The following is a 13,182-nucleotide window of genomic DNA, read 5'->3' on the forward strand; positions in this document are numbered from 1 at the left end:
CATTTTACTTCTACATTCTTGACAGGCATCTCTAAAAAGATGGAAATTTTTGCACATAACCACTATGCCATTAACACCCCTAACAAAATTGTGTTATTTCTTGGTATCATTGAACATTTAAATCCATAATCAAATTTTCCCAATTCTCTCAAAATGCCTTTTTACAATTGTTTTATTTGTATCAAGATCCAAACAATGACCAAACACGTATTTAGATGGCTTAAATTTCTTTTAATCTAAAGCAGCTCCTTTCTTTTTTATGCTAGTGTAATTAAATTTTAAAAAATTATAAGGAAGACAAAAGTAAGTTGGAGAAAGGCAAAATGATAAATTGGTAAGGAGATTAAAATGGTACCTAAAATTCTCTCCTAACCATAAGGAAACTTTTCTTTAGATAAGCTGAATGCGTGATTGGCTCCATTAACTGATTTTTAACCATTTCCATTAATGTATTACAAACGATAAGTTAAACAATGAGATATTTTAGCCTGGACTTCAGCTTCTGGCATTATGATACATTAGGTGATATGACATTGTTTTTGTGACATTGGTGGTTTCATAAGAGGTATGGGTAGTCTTCAAGTATCTTCCCTCCCCCACAGAGGAAACAAATTTAAAAAAAGATGCAGTTGGAATCGAACTTCCTGCCCCAGATAGGACTGCACTGGCATTACCAAGAGCCTGAAGCCAGCTGTGATTTGTAAAACTTCAGTGTAGTTCCCCAGCTAAGCAAGAGCCGTCCAGGGCAGCTGATCTAGTTCCAGGATAGTAACACTCCTGACAACCTGCAGAAGTAGAAGTGAATCCTCCCTAGAGGACTCTGATCAATATCACAAAGATCACCAGCACAGAAGTAAAGACTGAAATTAGAGTCCACAGAAACAACAGTTAACAGATGAAGGTCCCCCACCTCCAGGTACTGGAATTGTCAGGTTCATAATGAACCACAATATGCAAAATAATAGGATAAATAAAGGACATTAAGTTGTCTCCTGCTGTGTAACAAATTACCCCAAAATTTAGTGGATTGAAACAACAACATTGTTACTTCGCAGTTTCTGTAGATCAGGAATCTAGGCATGGCTTAGCTGGGTCCCCTGCTTCAGAGACTATAATCAAAGTGTCAGCCAGGGCTGTAATCACCTCGAGGCACAACTAGAAAGGATCTTCTCCCATACTCATTCTCGTCATCGTTACCAGGGTTCAGTTCTTCACAGGCTATTGGCCAGAGGTTCCATGTGTCACCCACCAGGGTCCTTGGACTCTTTTTTTTTAAATAATTTTTAAAACTTTATTTTATTTTTAGCTGCATTGGGTCTTCATTGCTGTGCGCTGGCTTTCTCTAGTTGCGGCGAGCAGGGGCTACTCTTCGTTTCGGTGCGCGGGCTTCTCATTGCGGTGGCTTCTCTTGTTGTGGAGCACAGGATCTCGGCATGTGGTCTTCAGTAATTGTAGCACATGGGCTTAGTAGTTGTGGCTCATGGGTTCTAGAGTGCAGGCTCAGTAGTTGTGGCACACGGGCTTAGTTGCTCCGCGGCATGTGGGATCTTCCCGGACCAGGGTTCGAACCCCTGTCCCCTGCACTGGCAGGCAGATTCTTAACCACTGCGCCACCAGGGAAGCCTCCTTTGACTCTTTAATCAATAAAAATTGATAAAAGGCCAGACAAGAAATTCAGGCAAGCCTTTATTGGGACTCTTGCTGCAGCAGGAGGGAGCGAAAACAAGAAAGAGGTGCCCTTGTTTGCTCCGTGAGGGGGAGCAAGCCGGTTCCTTAAATGGGGTGAGGGGAGAAACAGTTTTTCGGTAGGAAGTACTTCAGGCAGTAGGAAAATTTTAAATTAACCTGGAAAGATTATCTGAGAGACAAGAAGGAAGAGGGAGAGCAACATGAGTCATAAACATTTACGTAATTACAAATAAATATTGCCTGCATAAAATAAGAGAGATATTCAACGAGGGCATAAAAAAAGTAAAACTAAAATGCTGACAACACTAGTTGGTTAGTCTGGGAGGGAGCTTAACGGAGTTAAGGTGTTATATTCTCTTTGTATTATTTGAGAGAGGGTTTAAGATCTTTAACTGAACTTTTGCTGAATTAGATGTGTAAGGTAAAGTTTCAAGGATAACCAATAAAAATAAAAGAGAATTCGTGTATAACTTTGAAACCAGAAGAAAGAGAAAATAATGAACTGAGGAAACAAACAAACAAAAAATCCAGTAAAAGATAAGAATGGAGGAAAAAAGCGTTGAAAAGGCAGAACAAGAAATATAAAAATAAAACAATAGAAATAAATCTAAATATATCAGTAGAAAATAAATATAAGTGGACTAAAGAAAGAATTCATAGAACTACAGGGAGAAATTGATATTTTAGTTCATTTGTTATTTTATGCAGTTTTTCCTCTAGTTTAATGTAATTTAACGTGCAGGGTAAATGTCTTAATATTTCTTATCAGCTATTAGAAATCAAATCCAGAGTGCAGACAAAACATGTTTAAAAGAAACAAATGTGGGTTTCCCTGGTGGCACAGTGGTTAAGAATCTGCCTGCCAATGCAGCGGACACAGGTTCCATTCCTGGTTCGGGAAGATGCCACATGCCGCGGAGTAGCTAAGCCCATGCACCACAACTACTGAGCCTTAGCTCTAGAGCCTGCCAGCCACAATTACTGAGCCCACGTGCCACAACTACTGAAGCCTGCGTGCCTAGAGCCCGTGCTCCGCAACAGAGAAGCCACAACAATGAGAAGCCTGCACACTGCAACGAGGAGTAGACCCCGCTCACCGCAACTAGAGAAAGCCCGCGCACAGCAACGAAGATCCAACACAGCCAAAAATAAATAAATAAATTTTTAAAAATAAATTAAAAAAACAAATGTTTTTTAATATTGCTATATATTTTGTAAATATATTTGGATAAATGAGGGCAACTGTTCTCACAAAAGAGAAAAGATCTAGAAAACCATAATTCAAAAAGTCATGTGCCGCAATGTTCATTGCAGCACTATTTACAATAGACAGAACATGTAAGCAACCTAAGTGTCCATCGACAGATGAATGGATAAAGAAGATGTGGCACATTTATACAATGGAATATTACTCAGCCATAAAAAGAAACGAAATTGAGTTATTTTTAGTGAGGTGGATGGACTGTCATACAGAGTGAAGTCAGAAAGAGAAAAACAAATACGGTATGCTAACACATACATATGGAATCTAAATGGTTCTGTTGAACCATTAGGGCAGGACAGGAATAAAGACACAGGCGTAGAGAATGGATTTGAGGTCGCGGGGAGGGGGAAGGGTAAGCTGGGACAAAGCGACAGAGTAACATTGACATATATACACTACCAAATGTAAAATAGCTAGTGGGAAGCAGCTGCATAGTACAGGGAGATCAGCTCGGTGCTTTGCGACCACCTAGAGGGGTGGGATAAGGAGGGTGGGAGGGAGGCGCAAGAGAGAGGGGATATGGGGATGTAGCTATGCATGTAGCTGATTCACTTCGTTATACAGCAGAAACTAACACAACATTGTAAAGCAATTATACTCCAATAAAGATGTTAAAAAAAAAAAGAGAGAGAAAATCTAGCTGACTAAATTGATAACTTAATGAAGATTTACTTCATCACTTTAAACACACAGAGGTGAGAACCTAACGCATATCAGCATAGGATAGGCTAAATCTATTTTGTTACATCTATAATATAGGTTAGAATAGGACATTCAAAAGAGACGAAGTGGGGTTTCCCTGGTGGCGCAGTGGTTGAGAGTCCGCCTGCCGATGCAGGGGACACGGGTTCGTACTCCGGTCCGGGAAGATCCCACATGCCGCGGAGCGGCTGGGCCTGTGAGCCACGGCCGCTGAGCCTGCGCGTCCGGAGCCTGTGCTCCGCAACGGGAGAGGCCACAACAGTGAGAGGCCCGAGTACCGCAAAAAAAAAAAAAAAAGACGAATTGCATTTATACGGTTTCATGAGAAAAAGAAAGTTTGAAAACAACATTAACACAGTAACCATATTTGTGAAAACGTGAGTATTCTGTGTTAAACTGTAAAGATTTTATTTTAGGGAAAGGATTTTGGGAGGAGTATTTTCACATTCTGCACAATACACTATCATGTATAAATTCATTACAAATAATATTATTTTCCGATTCTGGAAAATAAAGGATTTCATCTTTCTTTTTCTAACAGCAAAAACAACCATGCCATTTGTGGGTTACTAGGCAACGCTCGCCGGACCAAACCATCCTCGAGGGTGAGGGGGGAGATTTTGCTCTAAGGAAGTGCTCGGGATTCGTCATGCGGCCATCTTTGAGAGGGGCACAGCTGTTTCTAGCCTTGGAAGAGAACGAGGACTGAATGGTGGTTGCTAGGCAACGCCTAGGCACTGTCGCCATCGTTGAGTATGGCATAGTGCTGCCACTACAAAACGGAAAGCTAAGCCAAAGCGGTTGCTAGGCAACGCCTCGGCACCGTCGCCATCTTTGAGTGTGGCACGGCTCTTTGTCAATTTAGAATGTGAAACGTATTAGTTTACGTGATGGTTACTAGGCAACGCCTTGGCGCAGTCCCTACCTTCGAGTCGGGCTCTTCATTCTCTTAAATAGAGTCGAACCGCTCCAAGGAGCGACTAGGAAGCTTCGCAAATAAAATTAGCCGCCATCTTTGTTAGGGGTATTGTGACTTCCGGCTGGGGCGGAAGAGAGCGTAACGGGGCGTGGGGGAGGTGCTGGAATAGGAGTTGATGGGGGTTTGAGTTGGATGAAGAAGGCGGGAATCCAGTCCTCTTAAAGTTAGCTCCCCATCTCGCCCTCTGTCGGCTTCGGACCGCAGCCTGACTTCGTGTGACTACCGGCATGCTCCAAGGCGGGCATTGACTGTCCCCACGGAGGGACTGGGAAGCGGGGGTTCCAAATGGGGGAGGAGGGGACCGAAGGCACCGTACATCTGCTGTGCCTCGCGGCATCCAGCGGGGTCCCTCTGTTTTGCAGGAGCAGCCGCGGCGGCGCCCCCGCCCGCCAACAGGTGGGGCCCCGGGCGCCTGGATCTCCGAAATGGAAGGGGTTTAGATGCTTGGACTCTGGGTCTTCAAGGGAGTAGGGGCTGGGGAAGTTTCAGAATTGAGTTTGGAGGGTCGAGGGTGCAATTGACCAGTGATCCTGGTTCCCCGAAGAGGAGGGGCCAGGAGATCTAGAGAGAGGAGGGGGTTGGGGACCTGAGTCATTGGTTCCAATAGAAGACGGGATTTGGGGGCTCCTGTCTAAAATCCCCAATCTTTCCCCAGCTCCCATTCTCTGTCATCGGCTCCCTCAATGGAGTCCATATGTTTGGGCAGAATCTCGAGGTGCAGCTGAGCTCTGCGAAGACGGAGGACACAACCGTGGTGTGGAAGAGCTTCCATGACAGGTCTCCAAGGGTAGCTTGGGGGCAGGGCCAGGGTGATAGCTCCTGTTGAAGACGACCCTGAGGCCATCCAGCTCTCTAACGCCAGCTGTTTACCTGGCTGTGGGATCTTTGACAAGTCAGTTACCCGTTCTGATCCCTGAGTTTCTCTGAATGAAAAGCAGGTTGTGCTCGGGCATGGATGTAGCTGGCATCCAGGATCAAGGGCAGACCCTACTCTCCTCCCTGCCTTGTTTCCTTGGCCTGGACTCATTCTTCCTTCTCACCTTCCTTTCTCACAGCATCACCCTCATTGTTCTGTCATCTGAGGAGGGCACCTCGGAGCTGAGGCTGGAGAGACTACTCCAGATGGTGTTTGGGGCCATGGTGAGACTCCCCAGCCCTCTTTTCCAATCCCAGGAATCTGAACTCTCAGCATCCCTCTCCCTCAGGACCCAGGAATCCTAGAACTCAGTCCCTCCTGCCTCGGACTAAGGAGTCCAGATCCCCAGTTTCCTCCTCCTGCAGACACAGGAGTCTGAGTCCCAGCCCCTCCTGTCTTATAATCAGTAATCCAGGTCCCCTGCTCTCCTATATGTTTCTTCTAGGTTCTTCTTGTGGGACTTGAAGAGCTGACCAATATCCGCAATGTAGAGAGACTGAAGAAGGAGCTGAGGGTGAGGCTGCAGGACGTGAGGATGGGAAGTTAGGATACCTGGTTACTGATATTTGGGAACTACAGTTCCCAGAAGCCCCCGGGGCAGCCTGACCCAGTGGGTTCAGGGGGCAGCTTGGTTGTCTGACACCTCTCAGCAAGGCCCAGTAGGGCCAGTTTTCTGAGGAGGAGGCAGCAGATCTGGGTACCACCTGGGTCCTAGGCTTCATTTTCCCTCTGCTAGGCCAGTTACCGCCTCATCGACAGCTTCCTTGGGGACTCAGAGCTCATCGGGGACCTGACCCAGTGTGTGGACTGTGTGGTTCCTCCAGAGGGGTCCCTGCTGCAGGTATTGGGAATGCCTTGTAAAGTCTTAAAACTGTCCCTCTGGCCCTGGCTCAGTCCCCATCCTCTTACCCTTGGACCATTGCCTCAACCTCTTCCTATCCTTTTGGCTTCTAGTCCAACCCCCGCCTTGACCCTGGAAGGATCTTTCTACACCGAGAGCTGCCCCTGCCCCTCCCCTGGTCACAGCCCGCCCGTGGCTTTCCATCACCCCCAGGACAAGGTCTCAGCCCCTCAGCCTGGTGTTGAGGACCTGAGGAATCTGACGCCCGCCAGCCTGCTCGCCCTAATCTCTACTAACTCCACAGTCCACCCTCTCCCAGCTGCCTCATGAGTCTCACAAATCCCCACAGCTTCCCAGCTTCCCTGCCCTGGCACATCCTGTTCCTTCTACCTAGGAGATCTCTATCTCCCCTTCCTTAAATATTGCTCTGGATTCATCTGGCATGACTTGCCTCCCAGCATTGTGACTCTCGGCAGGTGACTTGACCTCTCTGAGCTTCAGTAGGTTGTAGATTGCGCCTACCTGGCCTATAATACAACGCGATAAACCGTAGCTGCTGCTGTTACAAGTATTAGCTTCTGTAGGACGTGTCAGGCTATGTAGCAATCACCCTACCTGTTTAATTTCGCACTGTGACTTGGGATGGTACCTGCATGTGAAGGTGAAGGAACTCAGGCCCAGGGAGGGTGGGACACATGAGCACGGCCACCAGGCAAGCTTTGAATTGTATGGCCGTCTCTTCCCACTCCTTACGCACCTGGGAAGTCACTGTCGGCCCTGCTCAGGTCTCCTGACCTGCAGCCGGCCTGCCTCCCTTACCCAGGAAGCCCTTTCTGGGTTCGCCGAGGCTGCGGGCACGGCCTTCGTCAGCCTGGTCGTGTCGGGCCGGGTGGTGGCAGCGACAGAGAGCTGGTGGCGGCTGGGGATGCCGGAAGCCGTGCTGATCCCCTGGCTGGTGGGATCCCTGCCGCCGCAGGCCGCTCGCGACTACCCGGTGTACCTGCCTCACGGGAGTCCCACGGTGAGTGAGTGGATGGGGCGGGCAGGGGGAAGGTGGGGGCGGGGAGGAGCGCGCAAGGGGTGGTACCTGGAGGCTGTCTCGAGGAGGCGGGGCTTGCGATGAGAAGGGGAGGAGCTGCGGCCAGCCCACTCTGCGGGCTGCCTCAGGTGCCGCACCGGCTTCTGACCCTGACGCTCCTGCCGGGCTTGGAGCTGTGTCTGCTCTGCGGGCCGCGCCCTCCCCTCAGCCAGCTGGATGCACAGGTGAATCTGGGCTACGTCCCGCTCTTCCCCTATTTCACCCGCTACCCCCGGCCCTTCTCTGAGCACCCTGACCCGCGAGTGCGCTCTTTACGCTTGACTCGCCCTTGGTCCCGCCCCCGCCCCTCGTAGGTCCCGCCCCCTTCGGGCTGTGCTCCAATCACCGTCCCCGCAGCTCGGCCCCTCTTTCCCTCTTATAGCGTCCTTCCAGGCCTCGCCCCTTCCCCGGTCCCCTCTGCCCTCTGCCCTTGTGTTCTCCTCCCCTGCCCTGGCCAAACCGCCTTCTCTTGGTATTCCCCCGACCTCACCCACCGGCCCCGCCTCTCTCGCTGGCCACGCCCCCTGCAGCTTCTGGAGCGCTGGTGGCAGCCACTGCTGGACCCGCTGCGGGCCTGCCTGCCGCTGGGATCCCGAGCGCTGCCCGCGGGCTTCCCCCTGCACACGGACATCCTTGGGTAGGGCTCAGACCGGGGAGTGGGTTGGAGGTGGGGAGTGGGTTGGGGGTCCTCATCCCCTCTTTTCTGGCCGTGACACCTCTTTTCCCACAGGCTGCTGCTCCTCCACCTGGAACTGAAACGTTGCCTCTTCACGGTGGAGCCCTCGGGGGATCAAGGTGACTGAGAGGAGGGCGGGGCCAGGAGGGGCGTGGGCTGGGGAGGGGCTCTCTGTTACCCTGTCCCTCTTCCCCCTTCAGAACCGTCTTCTGAGCAGCGTCGGCGCCTCTTCCGCTCCTTCTACACCCTGGTCACCGCCACGCACTTTCCACCAGGTCAGCGCCGGGCACAGCGCCCCCTTTGCACAGGCTGGGACACTTGAGTCCCAGCTCTCACAAGTTGATGGTGGGGAAACTGGTAGGAGAAGCCAGCTGCGAAGTGGGCGTGGCTGTCTGTGAGGACTGGGCAGTGCACACTGACAGGAAGGCAAGAGAGGGGCAGGGAGGTCCCAATCGGTAGGTTTCAGGACCTCCTGGCTAATCCTAATAGCTAACACTGAGGCCTCATGTCCTGCCAAGTGCTTTTCTGTGTACTGACTCACTTCATCCTCATAGGTGAGGGCTATCTCCTGTTATGTCATCATTCCCATATTATGGATGAGGAAACAGGCTGAGCTAATAAGCAGCAGAGCCACGATTCAGCCAGGCAAGCCTGGCTCCCACATCCACACACTCCTGCTCTAGTGCTGCAAGTACACACTTTGCCGATAGTCTTGGGTGGAGTAGGGGTGGTAGATTCCACGGAGCCCAGGTCCGGAAGGAAAAGTTGTCACATATGACCTGTGAGGCTCAGAGAGACAAAGGGGGCTGAGGAGCCAGGCACAGGATGGCGACTGGTGGCCCTGCAGATGGGGCCGCGGCGGTTGCTGCTGCTGCTGTCTGCTCAGAGCCCCACGCATGGGCTGCGGACCTAGAGTGACACTACCACCCCAGCGAAGACCCTGATGAGTGTAACAACATGGTAAAAAGCTCCACCTGGAAGGGGCAGACGACTGTCCCTTCCGAGCTATGCGACTCCACCGCCCAACCTGCTTCCCACCTGTAAGTGGGGCAGGGTCCTCAGAAGGGTTACGGGAGGTCTTCCCTGGAGCCCAGCGCCCGGCACCTGGGAAACATCTCCTGCGTGTTTATGATCTGTATTGCTAAGCAGATTACCTAGGGCTGCACACGCAGTGTACCCATGAAAGTGGGGGACTGAGGCTGGGTGGGAAGAGGGGGAGAAAGTCCGTGATCTTCTCAGGTCCTGACAGCTGGCTGGAGCTGTAAGGCTCTCCTCTGTCAGGAGTCAAACTTAGGCCCAGGATGGGGGTGGCCCCCGCAGGTTGGCATCCTAGTTGTCCAGGCCCCACTGGTCACCTCGACCCTCCCTGTCCTTCCTTCAGAGGCGGGGCAGCCAGAGGAGAAGGCGGAGGAGGTGGTCCATCGGGCGCAGGTACCGAGAGCCTGCTACCTGGTGTCGGGGGCTGAGGAGCCAGGCACAGGATGGCGACTGGTGGCCCTGCAGCTGGGGCCACGGCGGTTGCTGCTGCTGCTGTCTGCTCAGAGCCCCACGCATGGGCTGCGGGGCCTAGCTACCCACACTCTGCATGCCCTCACCCCACTCCTCTGACCGCTGGGCGTAAGCGCCAGACACAGACAAGGACATGGGGCTGTTAGCGTCTCTCTGTTTATTCGCTCACAATAATACACAGCCCCTGGACAGGGAGGGGGCAGAAGGGGCTACGACAGGGTGGGGTGGGAGGGGAGGACATTCCCACTTCCCTGGCCCCTCTCCCCTCTGTGCTTCGGGGGGGAAAGGGAGGAAGGGGGCTCCCCCTTACCCCCCAGAATGTAAACAGCAGCAGATGAACAAAAATAAAAATACAAAAGGCTGGAGGAAGGTCCTAGGCACCCCCCGACCCCGGGGTCTTCCCTGTCACCAGCGGAGGTCCCCTCGCTGCCCCATCCACCACGGCTGCCTCAGTCCTGGTGGCTGCCCAGTGCCGGCCACATCCCCGGGGGCACAGTCCAGGGCTCAGAACTGCTGGGCCAGCAGCTCACAGAGGTGACGGGAGACGGGCTCCTTACTGGTGCGCAGGGTCAGCCGGTACATCTGGGGGGACAGGGGGACTCAGGGAGGAGGCAGAGAGGATGGAGAGCCCGGGGTGGGGGGTTGGGGGGGAGGGGGATACAGGGCAGATAAATGATGAGAGGAGAGAAAAAGGATCAAGGGATCAGAAAGGTGATAGAAGGGCCAGGGAAGACAGAGGTAAAGGATGAAAGATAAAAAAGAGGCCACAAAGGGTGGAAGGGATATGGAGAGACGAAAGTCAGGGAGGGAAAGGGAGAGGAAGACCAGAGGATGGAGAGACAGGAGGGAGGCAGGAGAGGGAGGAGACAGGGCCACAGAGCAGAGGCATGTGATTCAAAGAACACAGTGAGGCAGGAGGGGGCCGGGTGCAGAGAATGCACACGAAGCAGGGAGCCTCGCAGAGCACCACTCACCTGAGCCTGGGCATTGGGCTCCAGCCGGAGCAGACAGCCCACCTGCAGGGCTTTCGTCTGGATGATTCCAGCCCCCACGAAGTTCTCTGGGTTGGGGTCCACATTGTCCAGGAGAGCAGAGCCAAACCCCAGGAGCTGAGGAGGAAGGGGGGGAGCCGTCAGAGGGTGCCCGATCTCTGTTAGCTCCCAGACAGTGGCACACCAGTTCCCCCAAACCCTTTGGAGTGGAAATTGGCCCCACTTTACACATGGGAAAACAGAGGCTCAGAAGTGGAGCAGCCACTGCTCCCCAAATCCCAGAGTTGGAGAGAGAGGCAGGGCTGGGAAACTAGCCGCGGTGCTTCTCCTGTCTAGCCTGTCTCACCTTGGCCTTAGTGACCTCCGCGTCCATGGGGTGGTTGGCTTTGAAGATTTTCTGCGCCTCCTGTTGGGGCCTAGGGGCCGGGAAAGGTTCAAGTCAGGGATCTGGAAGCCCCAGCCCCGCCCACCCTGAGGGCGGCTTTGGCTCCGTCCCCCGCGCGGCTCACAGGCTCAGCTGCTTCCAACGCTGGAAGAAGTCCTGGGCCGCCATCTCCGTCGGCTGGAAGAACTTGTTGATGGTCACCGGGAGCTTCAGGGTGAGGGATTGGGGGGCGCCCCCGTACCTGGCGGGAGAGGAGGGAGGGCTCGGTCAGACCACACCCTCGCCCCGGAACCCCCGCCTACCCGGCAACGCCCCGCCTCCTGACTCACCGGAAGCGCACGGACAGGAGTGGGGGCGTCAGGAAGTCCCGCAGACACTCGATGTTGAGCACCTGCTGTACCTGTGCCCCACCGTCCACCTGCGAGGCCACCCGCTTGGTCTGCACGGCCAGCTGTGCCCGCCCGTGGTCAAGGAAGCCAGAAACAGGAGCGGCCCGGGGGGCGGGGTGGTGGTGATGGGGAAGGGACTTGACCATCCACCTGATGGTTCAGAACTTTCCTGGAAGCCCCAGCCTGCCGTCCCTTCAGGGGCTCAGTGCTGCCGTCCAGGGCTCATCGTACAAGGCCTAGCTCCAAAGTCCTTCCTAAGCCAAACCTCTGACCTAGGTGCCTCCTCTGGCCTTCCATAGTGGGCTCAGCCACCTCCATTATGGTACAGGTCACACCACGGCTCTGAAGGCTGACCTGGGTTTGAATCCCACCTCTTAGCACCTCGGTTACTATGGGCAAGTCACTTAACCTCTCTTAGCCTCATCTGCGAAATGGACGTAGTGTCCTCAGCAGTCAATGAAATCATCCAGCACAAGTACTTGTCAGTGTGTGTGGCACAGGGTAGGTTCACCAAAATGGTGGCCTTTGTGTCAACAACCCACTGGCAAGGACGGGGTCTTATGTCTCTCTCCCCCGGGCCCTGCCCAGCACAGAGCTGAGCCTACAGAAGGCCTCTGGAAATGCTGAATGAACCAAAGAACTGAAAAGGTCCTCAGTTTTAGGGTCTAACCACTCTAATTTCCAAGTTGTGCAAACTGAGGCCCAGAGAAGGGGGACAGGGGACTGATGACACTGCTCAAGCAGTTCCTTTATGCCAGCCACCCTTCCAGGGTCTTCGAACCACACTGATATTCAAAACAAGCCTGTGAAAAGGAGGAGGAAGATCTACACTTCACAGAAGGGATAGCAAGGCTCAGAGAGGCCAAGTGACTGGCCCAGGACACACAGGAGAAGGCCGTGGTTGGCAACAAGACCCCCAGGCCTGGCTTTCGAGGGCAGGAGGCACTGGAATCGGGTGTCGAGCCCGATGGAAGACGAGGTCAGGACACGGGAGGGGCTTCACAGGGACCAACTGAGGCCCAGAGCAGCTGTGATTCCAGAAGTAACACCTCCTGCATCCCTATCGCATCATGTCACTACCATCTCCTGTCCTGTTAAAGAGGCCCACCCCATCTTACAGATGACACTAAATCTCAGAGAAGTACCACGGGCTCAGGCTTTCAAGTAAGAGGGCCCAACAGGGGTCTGGACCTGGGTCCATCTCCTTCCCAGCTGCCAGGAAGGTGGACCTGGAGGGGCGGGGCTGGGCCAGGCCGACAGGATATGAGTCTGGAGGTCTCCAGGGTGGACCACGGTGGGAGAGAAGTTCTGGAACTGCACTGAAGTCTTGTTGCCATAGAAGAGATACATGCGCCCTGTGGGGGGTGAGGAGAGGTAGGGCTCCATCTGAGTTCCTTCCATGCCCTCCCGAAGCCAAGGTCTCCCTGAAACTTCACCCCATCGCCCCCTGGACTCACCCAAGTTCTGCCGGAACTCTGACTTGACTCCAATCTGCAGCAGCTGGTTCTCAAACAGGACCCCGTTGTTCCTGCACACGAACCTGGGTGGGGGCGGTGGGAGCTCAAGATGACGGGTGCTCGCCTGGCTCCTGCTCTGTGCTTCCCACTTGTCCCCACTGCCCTCCCCAACCTCACCCACGACTCACTTATTCAGCAGCTCATCGGCTTCCGGGATGGGCGGGCCAATGTCCTCAGGACCTGGGCTGCAGGTGGGAAAGGAGAGAGATGGGAAGGGGCTTGGGGGGCTAGAGGTAAAGGCCCAG

General features: G+C 53.3%; 2 protein-coding genes across 7 annotated transcripts in view; one reads left to right on the forward strand and one right to left on the reverse strand.

Annotated features, from left to right (window-relative positions):
* The first annotated feature begins 4,897 nt into the window (after positions 1–4,897).
* On the forward strand, positions 4,898–10,019 carry FUZ (fuzzy planar cell polarity protein). 2 transcript variants are annotated; one of them, XR_010938939.1, is made up of 12 exons: positions 4,898–5,030; positions 5,290–5,411; positions 5,690–5,774; positions 5,996–6,064; positions 6,287–6,391; positions 6,505–6,610; positions 7,215–7,412; positions 7,559–7,654; positions 8,000–8,106; positions 8,200–8,264; positions 8,346–8,420; positions 9,527–9,663. XR_010938939.1 is itself a non-coding variant. In XM_067718473.1 (11 exons), the coding sequence occupies exons 1-11, from the start codon at positions 4,920–4,922 to the stop codon at positions 9,751–9,753; spliced, it is 1,260 nt and encodes a 419-aa protein (XP_067574574.1). In that variant the 5' UTR covers positions 4,898–4,919; the 3' UTR covers positions 9,754–10,019. The 2 variants fall into 2 exon arrangements, 1 of the variants encoding a protein (XP_067574574.1); XM_067718473.1 differs by lacking the exon at positions 6,505–6,610 and having other exon boundaries at positions 9,527–10,019.
* Positions 9,795–13,182, reverse strand: part of AP2A1 (adaptor related protein complex 2 subunit alpha 1) — a 54,081-nt gene continuing 50,693 nt past the window's right edge. For all 5 annotated transcript variants that reach the window (XM_067718456.1, XM_067718457.1, XM_067718458.1 and 2 more), the window contains 8 exons: positions 13,066–13,122; positions 12,878–12,960; positions 12,696–12,775; positions 11,361–11,494; positions 11,156–11,272; positions 10,993–11,062; positions 10,629–10,763; positions 9,795–10,236 (listed from right to left, as the gene is read on the reverse strand). In XM_067718456.1, the coding sequence (XP_067574557.1) occupies positions 10,159–10,236; positions 10,629–10,763; positions 10,993–11,062; positions 11,156–11,272; positions 11,361–11,494; positions 12,696–12,775; positions 12,878–12,960; positions 13,066–13,122 (754 nt within the window). In that variant the 3' untranslated portion in view covers positions 9,795–10,158. The remainder of the gene's footprint in view (positions 10,237–10,628; positions 10,764–10,992; positions 11,063–11,155; positions 11,273–11,360; positions 11,495–12,695; positions 12,776–12,877; positions 12,961–13,065; positions 13,123–13,182) is intronic.

Source organism: Pseudorca crassidens, chromosome 20, assembly GCF_039906515.1.
Source record: "Pseudorca crassidens isolate mPseCra1 chromosome 20, mPseCra1.hap1, whole genome shotgun sequence".
In the NCBI taxonomy this organism is placed as follows: domain Eukaryota; kingdom Metazoa; phylum Chordata; class Mammalia; order Artiodactyla; family Delphinidae; genus Pseudorca; species Pseudorca crassidens.

What these genes read in the sequence shown, in the direction of transcription:
- FUZ (XM_067718473.1), top strand. Translation starts at nt 4,920, where the DNA reads ATGGGGGAGGAGGGGACCGAAGGCACCGTACATCTGCTGTGCCTCGCG. An exon ending in GCGCCCCCGCCCGCCAACAG is followed by an intron (nt 5,031 to 5,289) that starts GTGGGGCCCCGG and finishes ATCTTTCCCCAG; the next exon opens with CTCCCATTCTCTGTCATCGG. An exon ending in CGCCACGCACTTTCCACCAG is followed by an intron (nt 8,421 to 9,526) that starts GTCAGCGCCGGG and finishes TCCTTCCTTCAG; the next exon opens with AGGCGGGGCAGCCAGAGGAG.